The sequence below is a fragment of the Lepisosteus oculatus genome, chromosome 7, assembly GCF_040954835.1.
Source record: "Lepisosteus oculatus isolate fLepOcu1 chromosome 7, fLepOcu1.hap2, whole genome shotgun sequence".
Classification (NCBI taxonomy): Eukaryota; Metazoa; Chordata; class Actinopteri; order Semionotiformes; family Lepisosteidae; genus Lepisosteus; species Lepisosteus oculatus.
The window spans coordinates 37208390-37230748 of record NC_090702.1 but is presented as its reverse complement, the minus strand read 5'-3'; the positions used below and the strand labels follow the sequence as shown (position 1 = coordinate 37230748).

Below are 22359 nucleotides of genomic sequence, written 5' to 3'. Positions count from 1 at the left end.
TTTACAGATGCAAAGGATAACAGATGATCAGTGACCTCATGCATCTAACTTCGTCACAATGTCTTGCTTTTGGCTCCTGTCCATGACATTTGTCAAGGTGTGGCTAGAAGGTGTAATCTGAAAAATAAACAAGTGCAACAATAACACACTTGTAATTCAACGTGTGATTGTCTTAAACTAAAGTTATGAAAAAAACTTAGAAATATGTTTACATTTTCTGACATTGTTTTGGTCTTCTTTTGCAAAATCATGTCATATTTTACAGCAATCATACAGTAATTTAATAGTAATGCAATTTATTTTTATCAAAGTCCATAAAAATGACTCAATTCTTACTTTACTAATGTAATGCTTATATCTTCACTCTAATACAACATTTTATAGCCTTGGTTTCCTTTGAACTTGTCTTCTTTATTCTTGTAATCTACGAGTGTGGTGCATCGGTGCACCAGTTAGCACAGAGAGCGACTCAAAAGGCTGATACATTAACATGTAATTTCTGACTTTTACATTTACTCCGAGTATCATTATGCAGCATTAGATTTTGTTTTCAGGGAAAGAAGCATTCCATACATTTGCCAAAAGGCCCTTTCAGATTTATGGGAAGCCTATTCATCATAACTGCAAAAGAAGAAATGCACTGTTCAGCTCAACAGTACAGCAGGAATCTTCAGTGGACCCAAAAGCAGACCTTGCATTTTTATTTTGATCATTGGATTTTAATTAGAGATCATTAGCTCAGTGGCCTTTTGGTACAATAGACATGACCTATTAAAATAGGATTTTGCCTTTTCTGCATTCTTATTTTAATGTGGAGTTTGTAAAGAAAACCCATATACTTTATCTAATTAAAAGATTAAAAGACTATTAGAAAAGCCATTTGTTTGCACAGATGTAAATGGGGATATACTGTTATTCATCATAATAAAATCTATACAGAATTCCTACAACCCTCCAATCATATGAATATGGGTTGATATTGCTTGAGCAATACAAAATTAAGTTTTGACTCGTGATTCATACTGAACAAAAAACTACAACATGATCAAAGATGCACCCACAATTGAAATAACATGAGCTGAAGGATTCATAAATTTCTTGTGCCTACTTCTGAAATGGAGGAAAATTGGATAATGTGAATGTTATTTGTAGATAATGTGTATTTGGACTTTTATACTTTAAAATACTGGTTTCAAGAAGTTTCAGTTTTCGAAATGAAGTAACATTGCAGGTTGTGGGGAAAGGCTTGCTGTCCTAAAACAACCTTAAAATTAAAGAAAATTATATTTTTGTTAACATGTAAACAATGATAAAAGTGTAACAGCAATATTCTAAAACTAGTGCTTTTATTATGAATGTTGTCTGTTTTTCTTCATCACTGTAACAATTAGGTTTTAAAATTCTAAACAGAACAGCTAACATGCTTTTAAAATGTTCCTTATGAAAATTTTTAAAGAAATACAGTACAACATAAACCTCTTAGTCTTGGATCTGTAAATATATCTAAAATCAACAGTATGGTACATAAGCCTATTTTAAACTATTCAGATATCTTGAACACTAAGCAAACAAATTATCTTTCATATTTTAGCAAATTCCATCTGGTTTACAGATCAAGCCATTCAAAATGAGTGAGGTACGCTGCGTTAAATAACGATGGACGTGGCGCAATATACCGCATGTTTTTTTACAAGCACCCTGTGACACTGCCGGGTGGAGCTAATAAAGCTTAACCTCTCATGTACAGCATTTGAGCTGTCACCAGAAAACGCCTGGTTTAGAATCCCGGTCACTGCTGAGGGACAAGCTTTATTCAATTAAGAATTTAAGTTGTATACTTTTAATAATATTAAACTGTGTATTACAGCATGTCAAACATGAAACATTAAAAAGTCGGTTTATTTTATAAAAGCAAAATTGCTCAGTTGGACAAATGTACACAATCTTCCACCTACATCATAAATAATTTAATTATGCATACATATTTTATGAAGCCAAGTCTTTAACTTGGTAACTTACAGTGAGTTCTGGTTTTAATGTGCTTGTTCTAACATTATTAAGCTTATATTTTGTACTTCATAAAAAGTTATAACATTTTATCCTTTTCTAAGAATACATAGTAAGAACACCACTTGCTGTTATTGTAAAAAGATAAATGTAGTGATTTAACTTCACTAGATAGTTATATTAATATGGAATCATGTAACTAAACAGCTAAAGTATCACAAGTGAACGTTTTGGAAACATTTTGACATTCGTTTCACTCTCATACTTTTTGTTTAGGGGAACATTTAAAAAAACAATACTCAGAGAGGTTCAGATATAGAACATGGAAGTGCTCTGTTGACACCTCAGCTAGGGCTAGGGTTAGTATTCATACACTATTTAGGCAATTTTTAAGCTCAGCGCTGGATTTTGGGGCCAAGTCAGGTTTAAGACGAGTGATTTTTTGTTCTTATCTGAATTTTTTTTCGGAAACCCTCTGTGGCCTGGATGGCGCAGTGCACCGCGTGGTTATTGTATCCCAAAACTGAGTCAGTCGGATCTAAAGTTCTAACCAAGCATTATTGAATCTAATTCATTTGCAAGAGCTTTCATCGATGGTTTTGATTTTTCCCACTCATACTTTTTGGCTTGGGGAACATGTCATAATCCGATGCCCAGAGAGGTTCAGATATAGATTGCAGAAATGCAATAGAGTTAGGGTTAGCATTCACACACTACTTAGACAATTTTTAATCTCAGAGCTTGATTTTGGGGCCCACATCAGGTTTAGGACGAGTGATTTCTTGCAGAATTTTTTTTTTCAGAAACTCTCTGGGACATGGACAGCCCAGTGCACCGCGTAGTATTTGTATCCCAAAACTGAGTCGGTCGGATCCAAATTTGTAACCAAGCATTATTGAATGTCATTCACTTGCACAAGCTTTCATCGATGGTTTTGATTTTTCCCACTCATACCTTTTGGTTGGGGGAACATGTCATAATCCGATGCCTAGAGAGGTTCATATATAGATCGCGTAAATGATCAGTTGACACCCCAGCTAGGGTTAGGATTAACATTCACAAACTACTTTTATAAGTAGAATTTATAAGATCAGCGCTGGTTTTTGGGGCCCAAATCAGGTTTAGGACAAGTGATTTCTTGCTCCTATCTGACTTTTTTTTTTTCTGGAAACTCTCTGGGACCTGGATGACACAGTGCACTGTGCAGTTATTGTATCCCAAAACTGAGTCTGTCGGATCAAAAGTTGTAACCAAGTATTATTGAATGTAATATATTTGCAAGAGCTTTTATCAATGGTTTTGATTGCTTCCCATTCATACTTTTTGGTTTGGGAATATGTCAAAATCCGATGCCGAGAGGTTCAGATATAGATGAAACATGGATGGCGCGGTGCATAGTCGGTCAGATCAAAAGTTGTAACCAAACATTACAGAATCTAATACAGTAGATTCTGTTTTGGAGAAATTGTGGTTTTAGAATATGTAATCATGTCATTGTCTTAAATATTGAACCCTGGAAGTTTCTTGAAAAACACTTTTTGATATTGCATGTTTCAAAGTACAGTAGTTAGGGTTTAATACCAGTGGCATGCTGCAGAGGGCTCACAGTTCTACAATAACGTGTGGATTATTTCCTGTGACTAGGTTCTGTGACAGCTGTATGCTGGACCCAGGCTGTGGGTTTTGTTACCAGGAGAACAGTTCCTCCATTTTTGCCTCTTCCTGTGTTCCTGTCAATAAAGCCTCCACTGAAGAAGCCGAATGGGGCAGGTAAGAAGAAGATATAGCAGTTGTGGTTGTATCACGAGTCTCAGGTTTATATTACACCCACTTCAAAATTGGGATTAGCATACAGTACATGTAGTTACTGTATATGAGGTTACTTAATCAAAATAAGCCTGGGCTTTTCAATGCTTGAGATGATGTCCCTGGGTATTTTGGGACATCTGAAAAATAATTCAGTTTCTTGAAAAAGTCTGCCTTAGAAAAATTTCATTTGGAGGAGTTTAGAAAATAAACATTTTTCATTAAATGATTTCCAACTGTTTATCTGAAATAGCTAAATCAATGCAGTTATTCTAGATAAGTAGCTTTTAAAAATGTGTGCATAGTATTATGTAAAAACACAACATAAAATCCAATACAGTATATCGCTTCAGCTAATATACTCTAAGTAATTGATAATACAAGCAAAAAGTTATTTCTGCCTGTCTCTAAATGGAACAATATTTATGTTTGAAACTGTTCATTAATCGCTGGTTGTGTTATTTATGTTCTAATAGAGATTACAATGTTTTGATAATTCAATTAATTCAAACATGATTGTTATCATCTCTAGATATGTGCAATGTGTGGTAGTTGATAAAATAATTGCTTAGCTAATAGTGTGTAAATTAGTTCTGTTAACGGTCTGAAAATGAAAATAAATCTATGCAGTTTTATGAAGGATTATTTTGGTGGAATATGTGTTGTAAATCGTGGAAATATCAATGCACACAACTTTTTTTTTTAAACTGGAACAATTCCAATGAATTTTGTTACATTAAGGTTTAATCAGTATAAGATGCCATTGATATTTGTAGGCTTTAGGATTTTTGTCAACAACAATGCGCAAAAGCTTTAGCCTACATCTTACCAATATGTAAGCACTTATACAGTATGTTTTTTCTGAAAATCAGATCTGAAATGTTTTGGTTTTCTTTAGGTGCTCAAATGCAACAGTGATGAAAGAAGGAATATTTTGGGCTTACAATTACTGCCCCACACCCTATTCCTGGACTGCACTTCTGGGCCTTATTTTATACCTGATGTGTTTTGCACCTGGTAAGATTTCAAATCAATGATTCATTTATTATTGTAAATTCTCTTACTTTCTACTTTATTTAATTTTCTACTAATTTTATCATGCTTTTCTTAGGAATGGGACCAATGCCTTGGACAGTGAACTCAGAAATCTATCCTCTGTGGGCCAGGAGCACAGGGAATGCCTGTTCAGCAGGGGTGAATTGGACGTTTAATGTGCTGGTGTCGCTGACATTCCTTCATGTGGCTCAATACCTCACCTATTACGGTAAGAGTTTTTTAAATTAATAGTGACTTGATAAGCAAACATGATGAAAATGTTTAATGGTTTAGTAATGATGGAATACTGAAAATGAGTCAGCCTTGTATTGAAACTCTTGAAATCAAAAATATATACATAAAAATATATATTATAGAATTTTAAAATTCCATAACAAACTTTATTTTAAGTCAAGAAATACATTGCCCATTAGTTGTTACAAACCAAAAAATAGACTAAATTGTATTTTTGAGAGAGCATATTTATTTTTATTTTATTTTAAATTATTAATCTAATTTTAAGATTGGTAATCTCCAATTTATTATTTTTACTGTCTCTCCCTCCACACATTTACAGTTAATTGCATTATATACAGTAGCACCTTTTATCCCAAAGGATGGCAGATTGCTTTATGCACAGGAGAGGACCAATTTTAATTCACTATGTGTAGCATCCAGCTGAGCGACACACAGTAGCCATTCCACCATCAGCCCTACTGCAGAGAAGAACAGGCAGAGAATTGCAAAATTGCTTCACCAATTGAATTAAGGGGGAACTTTATTTAGGCAGGCAGAGAGCACAAACCCATAGTGGAACTTAGCTAGGACACAGGGGTCAACACCTTCACTCTTACAAATGGTACTATGGGATTTTTCATGACCAAGTAGTCAGGACCTCTGTTTAACATTTTATTCTTCTACTGCACTAAATGTCCCTGCTCACCTTACTGGGGTATTGGTTTGGAAATTTACTAACAACACTTACAGTGGCAATCTTTAAGGTCTCCCATTTCAGTTTTGACCAGGCCGAGGCTTGCTTATCTTCTGAGCTCAGCTAAGGTTAGTCTAGAAGGCAGTGATGGTGCTGTCAGTTTCACAGTTCTAAATTGTTAATCCATAATTATTGAAGTAACCTCTTCAATCCTCAGACTAGCTTGGGACTGATGAGAACTGTGCCTGCTTTCCTTGAAAACTGTCAGTTTTCCCATATTTCATACTGTAAGTTCCACTATGACCACAAGAGACTTAGCAGTAATTGATGACTGATTGAGGATCGGTGTGGCACTCTTTGACATTGTGTTAAGTGGACAGGAGCATTATTTTCCTCTTGAAGGGACGCTACTCCTTACCATATCTATTAATATAAGTGTCTGTTTGTACAGATGTGTGGACTGGAGCTGGTAGGAGTAAAGTACTTTGCTGGAGAATACAACAGCAGTGTTCAGAGAAGGGCATGAATAGAACCACCCAGCCATGAATCCAGAGCCCTAACCATTACTCTGCCCTGTTCCCCTCCACTGTAGTGGTACTGTACTTCAGTAATTGTGAGCCACATCTTGGCAAACTGTAATGGTATTCCAATGAGGTATCCCAGATTCAAGGCCTTCAAATTTAACCTACTCTCCAAAAAACTGCCTTCACTGACTGAACACCTGTTAGCTTTTGTGTTTTATTTTTATTCCATAAATCAATGAGGTAGTTATTTTGTATACAAAGGACTTATTTTGATTTTTGTTATTGCATGTCTGGTGCCACAGGTAAATGTCTCCCTTATCCTCCACTCTGCACCTAGATGAAGGTGACTTAGCAAGGGCATTTCTTACTTCACCCAGGAACATGGAGAACGATTTACTGTATTAGTACAGAAGCACTTGAAATAATACTAAACAGATGAGCTGTACCACAAATGTACAAAAAATATAACTTTAATGAATTAACTATATTCAATACCTTTGCAAAGTTACATTTAGTTGACATCAAAACCATTGCTGTTGTGTATGTTACCAAGTCAAATCCTTTGTTTCCATGTTAAATTATGTTTTGTCATTGTTTTTCAGGTGCATTCTTTCTTTATTCAGGACTTGCAACTGTAGGATTTCTCTTTGTCTTTGGTTGCCTTCCAGAGACAAAAGGAAGACGACTAGAGGAAATTGAATCATTATTTGAAAACCAGTTATGTACATGTGGGGCTTCAGATTCTGATGAAGGTAGACACATTGAATATATTAGGGTAAAAGGAAGCAATTACCATCTTTCTGACAATGATGCCTCTGATGTAGAATAATAATTTATGCTACTGCCTAGTCATTTAGTAATTTAAAGGCCTTCTGGGGATGAGCAGTTATTGGTGACCTCACTACCCTGCTTCTGGTCTGTTTCAGAATTGTGTTATCTTCATTAATATTCCAGTGTACTCTCATATTTGATGAAAAAATATGTTCATTAAACCTATTGAGCTCTACTTCCGCCAGACAATCCAAGGCATTATTTACATCTTAATTTTCTCCTTTCTCTGTAATGAACCATTCCATGCAACATAATCATTTAGCTTTATCAGATTTATCCTTTTAATTAATAGATGACAAGATTAGACCATAATTTCCTCGTTCTCATAAATGACACACAATATTATGAGTGACATACTGTAGGATTAAAACAACTAAACCTAAGAATTAAAAAAAAACAAGCCTAGACTTTAGAAGAAAATATTTTTCACAAAGCAATTTAAGTTAGGTGTCTCAACGCCTTATCGCACCTGTACTGTATGTTGAAGTATAGTTTACTTCTGTAATTGAGAACAAAGCACTTTTTGATTTTGAGAAATACAGCTGAATGTTCTGAAATAGGCCATATAATGCTGTGCTTTACTTAACATGTCTTTACAATCTCTGACTTGTCAAATGACTCTCAGAATTTTGCTGTATATAATGTATTAGTTATATTTCCGTGGTTTCTCTAATTGGTGGTGGTGTACTTATTCCTAACATAATAATACTTGGTATAATTTACTATCTTAAAATTTGTACAATATCAGAATTGTGCCATGTAAAGTGTTAGAACTGGTTCCAATCACTGTACCTTTGCTGCATCCTTATTGTTTATATTTTTAAGCAGAACATATGTTTTGTATACATTTTTAGTATAAAGTATAACATTTATACTATTTAGTATAAATAGTTCAGTGTTATAAAGATGATACTTGATACATTAATTTAAACATAATGCATGTTATTAAGTTTTTGTGGGTAAAGTGCCTTGTTTCAGATGCAGCCTTTAAGAATATAAAATCAGTAAATTATTATTACTAGTATTATGGAATGTATGAATACACTCCTAAAATCCACAGTATTGAATTTTGTAGTTTCACAAGATTACGGGTCAGTTATACACAGAGAGGAGAACACGGGACCTGAAAATGAAATTGCATATATTTGTGTAAGTATTTAAGTGTGTATTAAAAAACTCTTCAGTACCTGTATAACATTGATGGGTAAAAAAAAAATTGTAATTGAAAACATTCTTTAATTCATTAAACAGCTTTTTTTTAAAAACAGTTAGTATAGGGATTCTTCCTTGTCAGTACAATATTTACATTTGCTTCTTACAAAAGTTGTTATAACTCTATTTTAGTATTCAATTTGGTCTAAAACCCAGTATGAAATGCAACCACATATACTGTAGCTTTATAATTAGGAAGATTACAATTCTTTATGAGGATTCCCTTTATAAATCACAAGAATTAATCTTAATTCAGAGTGAATATTCCTTTTTATGTTGCCTTGTTTAAATCATAATTGGATATGCTTTCATGCTACACACTATGTCTTACCATCATCAGTTTATTTTACATATTACATTTTTTTCCACTTCAGTTGAGATTTTTTTCATGTTTTTCAGCTTTAATATTTGCATAATTGCACCTAACCAAGAAGATGAGTGAATTACCAGAAATATTATTCTCCAGACCAGAAGCAGAGGGTATTTTTGTACACAACATATTTTATTTTATCTTACTTTTAATTTCAGATAAAATGTTTACAGTTGTTGCATATGAAATGTCATACCAATTTTCTTTTAATAAAAAGGTAGTTGTACATTTTTTGGAGCTTTTTTTGTCTTCCTCTGTAGCCTTGTGTACAAATAAATTGCATATCTTACCTTAAATGGCAGAGTGGGATAAATGTGTTATACTGTAAATGTAAAAAATAATGTACTTTGAAAATGTTTTAATACATGGTAGTAAACACAAATGGTCTATTTTAGGTGGTATAATAATGTAAACACACCTCTATAGCCAGTCATCCATAGTTTAGAGTCCAGCTGACTGTAGTCAGTTTTTGAGGTGATTGAAAACAAGTTGTGCGTTATCTGTGACAACAGCAAATGACTTCTAACAGTATCAAGAGTCTCTTCAGTAGTGTACGTTTCTACTTTAACATCACTGCTATTTAAAGTAATACAAGTTAATACTGTTTTGTGACAAATTATATGTTTACCCAAGACCTGATGTATTACATGTTTTGTCAAGATTTCTGTTTAATACTATAATTCAGTCTAGAAACTGTAAAATTGCAGAACTGTTTAATGATGATTTTGAAATATGTTGTATACTTCATTTTTAAAGTTAATGTAGGCTTGGTTATGGGGGATTCACTTCATGTTCATTAACTGTATTTGCAAAAGAAAATTCTGCTGTGGGTTGTCTAGTTACAGGAAAATTAAAAAATTATTAAGGAAAAATAATGTTTTGATTCATGAAAAAAAATATATATATTTGTTATCACACCAAACCAGGTAGTATTGCATCAGTTTTTCTTTCCACAAATCAGAAAAGCTTTATTAATAGGTCTTTTAATGTGCAAAACATTATCACCTATTAAGACAACATACCTGTACAAATTAAAATGTTGAGTTTATCTGATATGACATGTCGTATGTCAAATTTCTTTTCTTTAAATTCAACATAAAATTAGTATTTATATCTGGTATTTGACTGCAGTGTTGCTAAACATAACACTTCCAGCTCTTGGCAAGCCAGGTTTTATTCTTTGTCTTTGCTTTAACCACCAGGCAGGGCCTCTTGAGTAATTTATAGTGGATAGGTGCAATTTTCCTATGTGAAACAATCGTAATTGATAAAAAAAAATGTTTATACAGTTTATGAAATATAAGAGTGGAACAATACTTATGAATTTCGTGCTGTATAGTTTAATTGGTTATTGTTGCTGTAAAATGTTTTATTAGAGTTTATCTTTATATAAATCTACATATATTCATGAACTTTTATCACTGTAAATGGACTAAATAAAGTTAATTATATAGCAATGTTTGGTGTGTTTTTTTTCATAAGAGGTGGAAGTTCTAACAAATATATTGGTGTATATTAATAAATTATTCATATTTAAGTTTTCTGGTGTTGATGTATCTATATTTTAAAGTAAGCAAATAGTTTACTCTAAAAACACTATTACAGGTATTATGAAATATAAACATAAAATTTTACTGAATCTTTTTATGTCCTAACATTAACAAAATGTCTGCAATTTCATGCAGTGTCTTCGTCTCTTCTGAATTCCTTTTGACTGTGCTTTCATATTCTTTATCCTTACTGTAATTGCCATTCATATCCACAAAACTGTCACTTTGATTTTCATCGTACAAAGTTTGGCAAATTGGTATTTCTCCAATTCTACAGGTTTTCAAGTTGAGCTCATCTCTTGTTGACCCTGTTAAAAAACCATAACATTTTATAAATTACTATGCAACTTGTGATTTTTTAATTATATTTTGTCTTCAAATGTTTGTGATACAGTAGACACATAAGGATACAGTAAGTGTTAAAATAACTCATGAAACTATATGATAAACAATAAATGTTTAGATATATTCCAGGAATCCTATTTAGTTGGAAGTCATAATAGATCAGATGTATGTGAGAGTTAAAGCAGTTCATTGAAAAATCCTAATTTAATCTATAATTATTTTATGCATACAGTATTGTAAAATGGTATGATTTTGGGTGGGATCGTTGCTCTTTTGGCAATTGTAAATCAACCTTGAATTCAAATGTGCATAAAAATATACACAATGAATTATTGTATTGAATAGGTTAGTCCATCACAGCTAGATTCAAATGGAAGGGTACAGTATTAATGTAATTTGAAAATCATAGCTGTCTCATGGACATTTTTAACTAAGTAGCAAGTCAATTGAGAACACATTTTCATCATGGTGGCATACACAGCAGGACATTTATGGAACAATCTGAGTAAATTACCTTGCTCAAGGGACTCAGGATATGAACCCACAACCCTCAACTCAAGATTTACTACACACTGCTTCAGTAGCGATATTATGTATGTACAGTATTTTACTGTATGTATACTTTAAAATATATTTGTTTTACTAATTTAGCTTTCAATAGATCATTCTGGTTAGATGTATTTTTCTTCTATCATTACCATTAAAATGTCTCATGTTGGTGGAGACATGCAGCTGGATGCTCTTGGGATCTGTAGATACACTGCATTTCAGACTTTCAAAAATATCATGTTTTGATTTGCAGTTGGTTTCATTTAAACCAGTTAAACTCTTGGTGATATATTCCATTTCAGTATGGACATTTAAGTTAGATGAATCTGACATGGAGTCCATGATCTCATTCTCTGAACTAGTCTGCCCTCTGTTGGTTATTTTTAGTTTTTCAGTAATTGAATTTGATTCCGAAGCAAATCCACAGGCTTCACACAATTTTCCAAGATTGCACTGTGTTGCAGAGTCCGATTTTTCAACATTAAAAATACTGTCAGTCTGAGTTCCAACTTCCCTAATGTAGGAAACATGTTTTTTCTCAGTTAACCTAAAGCCATCTGGTGACTTAAACCTGGATTTCAGTGGCAATTGTACATTTTGACATTCCACATTCTTCCTGTCTGGATTTTCTTCATTTCTGTTGTGGTCACCTGTTTCATTAGCCTTTGAACACAAAAGTATTCCATTGTGTTTTTGTGTAAAAAGTGCTTCAGGCACAGGTCCATTGACTTGTAAGTTATTACAGTCTTCTTCTGACTGAAAAGATTTAAAAAAGTAATTATTAAATTAGTTAAAACATGGCCAGTTCATGTTTCATAATCATTTTATAACAGACAACCATTCTTAGATTTCTATTTTGTGAACCTATATATTTGGTCCTAAAATACCCCATAAGTATGCATTAGTCAAATACACCCATTCCCTGGGTTAAATAAGGATTCCATTCCACAAGTCTTTTTGTACTCCCAATTTTTAAATAATTAAGCTTGTGTGATTGAGTAGATTCAGACATGCAATGTTTTATAAGAACATTAGTGGATGAGAAGCACATATAATGTGGGTGATAGACACAGGTCAGTGAACAGGTGGCACCACTGGCAGTAAGTGGGACTAGCCTTAGACTGGAACTCTGTGGTGGTGTGGTGGGAAGTGGAAGAAGCCCACCACACCACCTGGTAGTGACCTGGAAGTAGACCGAGCGCTACTACTCGCTCAAATTTGCTGGACAGAATGGATGAGGACATATTCCAAGTTATGGGAGTGAGAAGAGTCAAATTTGAGATTGTCTAAAAGTTATCCAGTAAACTATAAATTAAGGAAATTTTTATTCACAGTGTTGACAGACTTTTCTATACAAAGTTAAAAGGTAACATTGCAAACTTACAAAATCAGAAATTGTACTTAAAGTACTTTCCCGAGGAGAATAGCTTTGAGATTCATAGCTCGAGATAGAATCACTGGGTGCTGTAAAATGAACAATTTTAATTATAAATACACTTTCAGATATTGTAATTTAGTACATTATTTTTTTACTTACTCTTACTCCTCCATACAAGTCATTCCAAGGAAACTCAGGACACGTATATGTAACTGTACCACAACATTTTCACACATTTTAATCAGAGCTAATAACTACAGTATATTATTTGTTTAGAAAGAAACATCCACTCCCAATTTCCAGTTCGATTATCAGTTTAGCCATTTTAATTTATGACATTACGTTTTGAGAAGACCCTTATTTAAATTGTATTTCAGCAGCAGCTTGACAAGAGACACAGTTTTAAACAGTTATATCTTGTATTAACTCTGTTAATGGAGTAAATAACTTTTAAACTTTAAAATTCAGATTCTTGTTTTTAAAATAAGTCAAACATGTACAATGGAGTCCGATCCCAAAGTCATCCTTTCTCTATACATTGTAAACTATTCTGATCTTACCTAAAGAAGCAAGATACAAGATACTTACAAGATTGGATTTTGTATCTTACAATTTTGTAATGATATATTTTTCTAGGCAATCATTTAATTTAACACAAGTTCTTACTCTACTTATCAAACTGTATTAAAGTTTGAAACAAAACTCTTTAATGCCACGTGAGACATGTAGACAAAAAAAACAATATGAAAGGTAAAACTTACAATGTCCAGACTCCATTTGTTTAGACACCTGTTTAAAATAAAGATACAAACAGTAATTAATTTTATTAAGTGATTCCAGCATATTTTGTGTAGGAAAGGTAAAATGGCCTTTTCCCCATTCTCCAGTACTTTTTAACTACATCCATTGATTTGATGGTTTTGCATCCTGTTCTCACTTTTCTGTGGTTTGATTATGCTTGAAACTGGATCTATTTTAAAGCTGTTTTAGTGTTGAAAACCTACATAACTAATGTAATATTAAAAAGACGACAATAAGTTGAAGCCAGTGCAACACGTGACATCACTACAAGACAAAGCACCTATAATCTTTTTACCTTATTATGTGCAAGTAAATTTAAAGATCTGAGAAAAAAGTGTTTATTGTGTATGATGTAGTAAAAGTAAGAATGTAGATTTGTGTAAATCAGACTCCAGTAAACCACATAGGAAATTTTATGTGTCTGTGATAAGGCGACTCCCCGTATAAATTCAGTTTTCTTGCTCATCACTCATCCAGCATGTCTTTGGAAATTCAAAAGGATTTGGAAAAAATACCTAATGAGAATATAAGGAGAACAATGAAACATCACACAGGAGGTTTCTCTTTTAGTTATCAATTCCTGGTCTCAAGTGCTCAGAGATACTGTAGTAGTACTGTACCAACCTACGTACCACCATGCAATTCCTGGCTCTAGGTTAGTAATATATCATAGAAATACTCAGTCCCCAGAGAATGAGAAACATCTGTCAGCACTATGCCATATAAGTAATATTCTTACCTGAAACAGAAAGACATCTTCTGGTTGACTGGATCTGCTTTCTTGAAGATTCCTTAATAAAAAGGTATACTCACATGAAAAAACAGCAAACATATATTTGAATCTGTTTTTTTATATTTAGGCACACAACTTAATATTTACAAGCAATTTCTGTTTATAGCTTTAGCAAATTCATATTAATTTACAATGCACCAAAGTTTATACTTACTTGCTGTACAGAGGTGGATTTCCTTCAAGATGAATCTTTTCCTTACAATTCTGTGAATATCCTAATATGACAAATACTTTTTAATGTGTTCAAAATATCAAAATACGTTTTCTTTTCATAAACTACAGGACTTGAGCAGCAATGAAGGAGTTAATTTACAATTAGTTCATTTACAAGTCATTTAATTTTTATATTCTCTGTAAACACAAATTACAGGAAGACGAAAAATGTGCAGTTTTTATAAACACTATAGCAATTCAAAACATTATTTTCACAACTTGAACAACTTTTAAAAATAGAATATCACATTTTTAAATTTAAATAAAAAAAACTAATAAATTAAAACCTTTGGCAGAATAGAAAAAAATACTCCAACTATATTCTTGAACTCTCATTCTTACATAACAGCTTTATTGTTTTATATTTAATTACGATAAAAAGTAATGAAGTAAAAATAAATTTTAAAATGAATGTACATTGCTGACCTTGACCACTGGATCTCTTTCCATTTTCAAAAACTACAAAACTGTGGTTTTCGTCCTCTTCTTTTTCTTCAATAAAGAAATGAGAGTAATCTTCTGTTGGCAAAATGTGACCTGTTGTTTTCTCTGGTTTTCTTAGATTTGTACTAAACATTTCCTCAGGTCCAGTGAAGACACTTTCCAGTTGCCGGCCTTGTTGCAGAAGATGGGCTTCAATGAAAGCATCTGTATCAAAGTAACCTGAATCTCCCTGATTATGAGTAAATGTAGTTCTCTTGTCACCGACGAGTGCACTGCAAATTTCAGATTGAAGACTGTTGAACTATGGTTTCATATCAGAAAAAGGTTGTTGCAAGACATGGACTTTTGGTTATCACATCTATATATGAAACATATTTATCTAGCATTTTGTGAGCAATCACGTCTTCCCTGCAGTGACTCCAAAACGTAGGGCTTCCACTTGCAATAGAGCTAACTATAAAATACCTCATGTGTGTAGGTACAGTATACCTAATGTGTGTGTTATGTACACTGTAGTAAAAGTAAGAATGTAGATTTGTATAAATGACAGTAACACCACATAGGAAATATGATGTATTTGCGATAAGTCGACTCCCTGTATAAATTTGTTTTTTTGCTCATCACTGAAACTATAGGAGCCTAACCCAGCAAGCAACGGGAGAAAGACAGAATATCAGAGATTTTTCACCATTCTTCAACAAATATAATTTTGGTCCATTAGTCTACAGTTCTTAGGTTTCTTACTTGAAACCTCAGTTTTAAAGTCAATCCACAATATCTAGATGGAATTCAGGGCACTGAAATGGCTGTAACTACAGTATAATCATTCATTTATGGATGAAAATCCTTTGTAGAATGCTTTGGGTTATTATCTTGCTAGTAGTTTAATGCTGGATAATGCATGATATATATGTATAATTCTGACAGTGTTGACAGTAATTTTGTCAAAATATGAATTGAACTTATTTGTTATGTGATGCAGTATTTGTTTTATTAAATCTGTAATAAAGACCTTCTAACAGAAAATAGAGATATTACCTTTTTTATCACCCAAATGCTCTTGTTACTGTATATGTAAAGTCTAATTCGGATCTGATAAGTAAAACAAAACCAAATTCAAAATAATTGATGATAATTATCTAAAACTTTATTTTCTTAACAACTTACATGTTTTGCGATTTCTTGAGTGTGTATCCAAACTGTGATGTCTCTTGGTCCTGCTGTTGTGTTTCTTTCGACAATGGTATCCAATAATCATCATTTCTGTCTACTCCTGAATGACAAAAAGGCTGAAACTACCAATACAAACAAAAATCTTGTTAGTATTTCAATTTTAGGAAAGTTTTGTGCTAATCTTGTTTATGAAACTTTGTGCTGTTTTTATTACTATAAAACTTTCATATGTTTCTGAGTTAGCTATTTTTACACTACACCTTCTCCAGTCTGTAGATTTTTAAATAGACTTAATACCTCAGTCTCAGCACAAGATGACTCCCACATATCTGAGGAATGATATTGTGTCTTCTGTTCAACAGGGTTTTTGGATGAAAAGCAAGACACTGCTCTTGAGCTATCAGGTACTGATTCCTGTTTTTCTATATTGCTACAGTCTGAAAAACTGGATTCCATAACTGGAGAAAGCTAGAAAAAAGGATCATTAGAATAAATGGTGTAAACAGATACAGGTATGTATACTTTTAGAAATGTGTTTTGGTACACTAACCATATATGTACTAATTGCTGTAAATATATGTAGCATTTTTTATAATATATATATCAATAATTGTAATATTTGTCATATCATATTAATATATTTCTAGAATTAAATAATTACTATTTTAGTCTTTATTATTCTTTAGATTTTTATATATTCTCTTTATTTAGTCCTTATTTCTCTTTAGCATCTTTAGAATTTCAAGTCTGACGTCTTATAAACATGTATAGCTTATCACTTTTAAACTGTGAGTATTTCATCTGTTAATCGTGTCCAGATGAGTTTTCATGTGCTTGATAATACCTCTAGTGACCAACTCTTTATATTTTCCTTTGCTAACCAGGGTAAATCTGGTACAACTACTGTATAACTCTTACCTGTTTGTATTTCAGAGTCTGTTTAAGATAACTCTTGTTTCTTAAGCCCAAATCATGGACACTACAAAAATTAAAAGCAATTAGTATTTCACATTATGTATGATGGGATTTTTTTTTATAAATTAAGGAGTTGTATGGTTTTGTGCAAATCTTCTGAATTATTCCATCCATCCACTGCTTGTCCTTGTGAGAGCTGCTAGTAATAGCAGTATTGACAGATATTAAAATTATCAATTTAAAGATCTAACCAATCTGAACTATAAAATAACTAAAAATCACATTCAGGTTCAATAGTATATGTTTCTCATGAGTTTTTTAAGGTGATCACTCAGTTTCTGCTTTACCATTCCTGTACTTTATAAAATTTTAGAACAGGAAACCCTCCGTTTAACAGACTAATAGGAGAAAAGTAGTGTCAGATACAGTCAAACGTCCATGAAAGCACAAATTATGTTTTTTCAGGACCCAAAACACACTATTGCTTCAGAAAAAAATATTTATACAATATATATGTCTTCTGGATCACTGTAATTATTTTTAGCAACTGCAATCAACACAATGAAAATTGTTCCTTCACAAACTCTTTATTTCATGGGTCATGAATATATTGTATAAAATTCATTAACACATACGAAATACATCATACACATCTGACAAACTCCTTCAGGGCACCATTGATTTTCCTGAATTTTAAACGTTTTATCATTTTTCATTATTTGTACATGCCCCTGTTATTGTGGAGAAAGTCCTGTATTTCTGATTTTCAAACAAAATTCCCCCTTAGCAGATTTTGTCCTTTAAATCTGAAGTCTGTTAAAACAAAGTTCATTAAACCGAGGTACTGTAATTCAAATTCACTTTTAATTTACCTGTATTGAGGCTGACTTTCTTCAAGACACAGTCTGGAAGGTGGACATGGTGACATTGGCAGGTCTAAAATTTTCTGCCTTATAGATCCTTTGTCTTCCTTAATTATATGCAAATGCTTCACTTTTTTTGGTGCGTCTGCAATAAATAATATCACGAAATGTGTATCTCATCTTACCCTTATTTTGTAAAAGAGACCATTTTAAACCAATTTAGATCCAAATACAAAATGCATAAATAATAATTATACCAAATATATCCTAATAACTGGTAACTGAAATAAATGTGCATAACTGGTATCTGTATCAAAAATGAATTGCTTACCAATAGTTTCTTTCTGTGCTGAAATCTGATTAACAACATATAATGTGACCAGATCCATGCTTCCACCATTATTTTTATCAGTATTTGTAGAAATTCCTAAAAGCTTCTTTTTATTTTGCAGCTTTTTCTTCCCAAAAAATTCCTCGGAAAAGAAAAGGTATATTTCAATTTGGGAATAACTAAAATATTTTTTTCTGAATGTTAGGTATCCAAATTCAATTATCATAGTACCAAGAATCAAAACAGGTTTTAGAATTAATTTAATCCAACTCAAGTGCTCAAAGGGCGCAAGACAGGATACACCCTGGACAAGACTCCAGTCCATCACAGGGCACACACAGACATTAACACACACACACCAGAACCAATTTTCACAGAAGTCAGTTAACCCAGCAGCATGTCTTTAGACTGTGGGAGGAAAACAGAACACCCCGAAAAAACCCATGCAAAAAAGGTAGAACAAACAAACTTCACACAGATAGCAAGCACTCCAGGTCCAGAGTTGAACCAAGAGCCCCAGCACTACAAGGTACCAATACTAACCACTGTGCCACCATGCTGCCCTAATGGAGCAGAATGAAACTTATAACATTTCAGTTTAAATTAACAGTAATTATCAAACTGATACATAGTACACATTAGAAACTGCAATTAAAAATTACGTTAACAACATTTCTGATAATCATGGCTCTAAAGCGACATATATAAGAAATGCGTTAACAAATCTAAATATAAATATGACCAGAACCACCATTGTTAATTAAAAGAAAATATTTTCTTATTAACCAAGAAAATACAACACAAATACAAACTACAAAACTTGCAGACAAATATTAAGAATTATATGTATGCAGATAGCAAAAACATGAAATATCAACACAAAATGGAAAACACTGAGAGGCTTGAAATAGGTGTTTAGGTTGACAAACAATTCACATTAGATGATGTGGGAGAGCAAAAAAGGCAAACAAGTTATAACCCTGAAATGCATAGATTTTACATTAAAATTTTAAAAACTGTACAATGTACTATTTAGACCTCATTTCAAGTATTGTGTCCAGTTCTGGTCACCATAAAAACAATACAGCTGCACTGGAAGCATTCTTGAGAAGAGCTACCAGATACATTCCAGTGCTTAGGGGAATGTCCTGAGCGATGCTGACAGGCTGAAGAAATCTTGAACAAAGATGACTACGACAGATCCCGATTCAAGTGCTCAATATTGTCAAAGGAATTTAAAAAGTCAACCTCCCCAACAATCAAAAACATCCACTTGGCACCCGACCACTAGTTATTAACAACTTGAGTACTGGCCAGTGATCAAGAGTGAGACTACATGTTTCACCTTGATGGTGATCCAAAGAGTACAGTATAACAAAAGAATTATTTAAGTAACAAATAAATATTTAATATTAATGCTGCAGCTTTCATGATGTCTGATTCTCTGTTTAGCAGATACTATATGTACTGTATTATAGGGATTAGTCGGTTGTCAAAAGCAGAGCAGTGGGCATAAAATTACTATCCTTACATTATATTTATAAAGAATCCTAATTGTTTTCTTAATGATGTTTATTCTTCAATATATTTTTTTCACTATAGTACGCTATATAAATGTATATTTCCAAATTTAGTTTAGAACTGAAGAATTGAAGAACAGTATATAAACTGTTATTGATATTGCATTCATATTAGCCTTACCTTTTGCTTTTTTATGCCATTTTTGAACATGAATCTGTTCCTGGGGATGAAATAAAACATACAATAAATCAATGTGTAATTCACAGATTCCAAATTAAAGTTTTGTATTCCCCAAATGTAAGATTTGATGTGAAAGGAAAACTGTAATACCCAATATCTAATGTTTTATTTTACTGAACAGAAACAGTCTAAAAATAGTACAAAAAAGAAACCATAAGCCATTGTGCGGCTATGAAGAAAAAAAACATTCATTTCCACGTACAGTATGAGCCTGCTTAAGGAGCAAGTACAGTAAACACAACTTTAAACATATATTTAACGTATTTCCATTATATGGTCTACTTCCTGATTCAGTGTGGGGGGGATTCTACTGTATGCACTGCAGTAAAGTATTCAGTCTGATAAAACTGGTGAGTCTTTCACATTTGCATTTTGTTTTATTCTTCCTCTTCATTTTCCAGCTTAGTTATGGTGGTACATCCATCCATTTTCTAACCATTTTATCCAATAAAGGGTCACAGGGGAGCTGGAGCCTAACTCAGCAAGCAATGGGCACAAGGATGGATGCACACTGGACAGGATGCCAGTGCATTACAGGGCAAACATAGATACACTCACATCAGGACCAATTTTCACAAAAGTCAATGAACCTACCTGTCTTTGGACCGTGGGAGAAAACCAGAGGATCTGGAGGAAACCCACACAAACCACTTAACAGACATACAAACTCCATGTATACAGCACCCAGGCCAGAACTGAACCCAGACTCCAGCTCCGGGAGGCAGTGATGTGTACCACTCTGGCACCTTGATGCTCTTTGTGGTGGAACACTTTCATCTTTTATGCTATTTGCCCAGCTACTGTATATAGTACAAATTCTGTCCATTCATCATACACATCACACATGCAGTCACACAGATCACGAGTTCCCATTCCTGGTCCTCGACCAAGGGGACCCACACACATACTAGTCCCCCCCGCACAGTCAGTTAAATAATTGATCCCTCAATTAAACCTAATAATACATTTAATTTGAACACTTTTTTTTTCAATTTCCTAGACACGTGGGAACTTGTCTTTACCATCTTCAACTTAACATCCATTACTACATTTCTGGGCAAACAAAGGGTGCAAGGCGGGGTACTCCCTGGACACGATGCCAGTCCACCAGAGGGTGCACACAGATACAGACACCCACCCACACCCTCACACCATAGCCAGTCTTCCCAGAATCCAATTAATCTACCAGTATGTCAGGGGACTGAGGGGAAAAACTGGAGCCCACAACACTGCAAAGCAGGCATGCTAACCTCTGTGCCACAGGCTGCCCCTAACGTTTAAGTAGAAATAAAACTGGTAAGAGTGCTAATCAAGCAGCCTTCTGGTTCAGTTAAAAACTCATGGTGAAGAGAGCTCGGCAGCAATGAAAACCAGCAGCTGTTGAGGGTCCCCAGGAAGGAAGATTGGCGTAAATTAGATACATGACATAAAATTAGATACACAACTTGGTTAGAGATTAGGATCAGCCTTTGATGGAGTGTCATACTCTGTGAGGTAGTTTAGGTCAAACTTTATAGTTGGAGTGAGTCATACTATCGTTGATTGTTCCAATAACTGTGCAATACGGACTACTTTCGAATAAAACATTAAAATATGTATACTATTTAACAGCATATTAAAATGTTTTCCTAAATTGTACCGAAAATACTTTGTCTATAATGTAGTTTTACATGTAGATGGAAAGAAGCAGACAAATTGTCCATTTATTTTCTGTGACGCAGCAGATAACTTAATCGATAATAACATCTATGCTGCTGAACGCCATCTAATCAAATAGGCTAAGATGAATTTGATTTTTACTTACCTTGTACCTCCGACCCAATTCATCTCAGTTTTCGAAGAAAAATAGCAGTCGAGTGTCTCTAGCTTTTTGCTTCTATATTTTATCGTGCTTAACTAGACAAGCAACTGTGAGCTCATTCACCACCTCCGAAACCTAATATAATAATCAGTAACCTAACAATAAGGCTGAGGAGAAATAAATGTAACCGGCGATTGTGTAAGTACTTTTTAAAATATAGATATCCTTCAGCAAAGGATACCCTTGATTTTACCCTTGATAATTTTTTTTTCTCTCGAAAGATAAATCGCTCCTCGCAGCCATTCGTTCCCGCTCGAGACTTTATACCGCGCGCTTAGAGTCAAAGTGATCTGACTGACGAATTCTGGAGCCTCGAGGCCTGGAGAGGCTGGGGGCGCAGATAACAGATGCACTATATGCAGGATCCTGCATATTTGTTTTTGAGAATTTAGGGTAATTATTCAAATCAACATGGTGTATTTTGACCAACTCAATTTCAGCATGGATCCTCCCAGTTATAGTAGCCTTCCTTCTAATCTGGACTGGAGACTGGGGGGAGAGGGGGTTTCTTGCGAAATTACTGTAGGTTGATCATCTCCCTGTACTCGCATGTGTTTTTTAATTTCTCTGGTTTCCCCTACATTACTTGGTGTCTGTTAATTATTGTGTGTGTATGCCCTTCGTCGGACTTGCAGGACCCCATTCGTTTATTGAAGTTATTGAATT

General features: G+C 33.6%; 2 protein-coding genes across 5 annotated transcripts in view; one reads left to right on the top strand and one right to left on the bottom strand.

Annotated features, from left to right (window-relative positions):
* LOC102684008 (proton myo-inositol cotransporter) overlaps positions 1 to 10144 on the top strand; it is a 124366-nt gene extending 114222 nt beyond the window's left edge. Inside the window, exons 7-12 of one of the 2 annotated variants that reach the window (XM_015352606.2) lie at positions 3652 to 3777; positions 4712 to 4830; positions 4925 to 5077; positions 6906 to 7055; positions 8210 to 8283; positions 8746 to 10144. In XM_015352606.2, coding sequence (XP_015208092.2) covers positions 3652 to 3777; positions 4712 to 4830; positions 4925 to 5077; positions 6906 to 7055; positions 8210 to 8283; positions 8746 to 8751 — 628 coding nt within the window. In that variant the 3' untranslated portion in view covers positions 8752 to 10144. Of the gene's footprint in view, positions 1 to 3651; positions 3778 to 4711; positions 4831 to 4924; positions 5078 to 6905; positions 7056 to 8209 lie in introns of both variants that reach the window. The other variant, XM_015352605.2, reaches the window with a different exon arrangement.
* An 18-nt stretch (positions 10145 to 10162) lies between these two features.
* On the bottom strand, positions 10163 to 22002 carry LOC107078027 (regulator of DNA class I crossover intermediates 1). Of its 3 annotated transcripts, none has more exons than XM_015352597.2 (14): positions 21637 to 22002; positions 19773 to 19812; positions 18072 to 18213; positions 17750 to 17885; positions 16881 to 16941; positions 16260 to 16430; positions 15957 to 16084; positions 14772 to 15061; positions 14287 to 14347; positions 14079 to 14130; positions 13300 to 13327; positions 12545 to 12624; positions 11310 to 11916; positions 10163 to 10574 (listed from the first exon to the last, which is right to left on the bottom strand). In XM_015352597.2, exons 1-14 carry the CDS (start codon positions 21657 to 21659, stop codon positions 10348 to 10350), a joined length of 2046 nt encoding a protein of 681 aa, XP_015208083.2. In that variant the 5' UTR covers positions 21660 to 22002; the 3' UTR covers positions 10163 to 10347. The 3 variants fall into 3 exon arrangements, with proteins under 3 accessions (XP_015208083.2, XP_015208086.2, XP_015208084.2); XM_015352600.2 differs by having other exon boundaries at positions 11811 to 11916; XM_015352598.2 differs by lacking the exon at positions 18072 to 18213.
* Between the last annotated feature and the right edge of the window lie 357 nt (positions 22003 to 22359).

Excerpts from the sequence above, each read along its gene's own strand:
- LOC107078027 (XM_015352597.2), bottom strand. The coding sequence starts at position 21,659 with ATGAATTGGGTCGGAGGTACAAG. Across the intron at positions 16,431-16,880 it reads AGACTCTGAAATACAAACAG|CTTTCTCCAGTTATGGAATC; the intron begins GTAAGAGTTATA and ends CCTTTTTTCTAG. Across the intron at positions 11,917-12,544 it reads TAAGTACAATTTCTGATTTT|TCAGAAGAAGACTGTAATAA; the intron begins GTAAGTTTGCAA and ends AAATCTTTTCAG.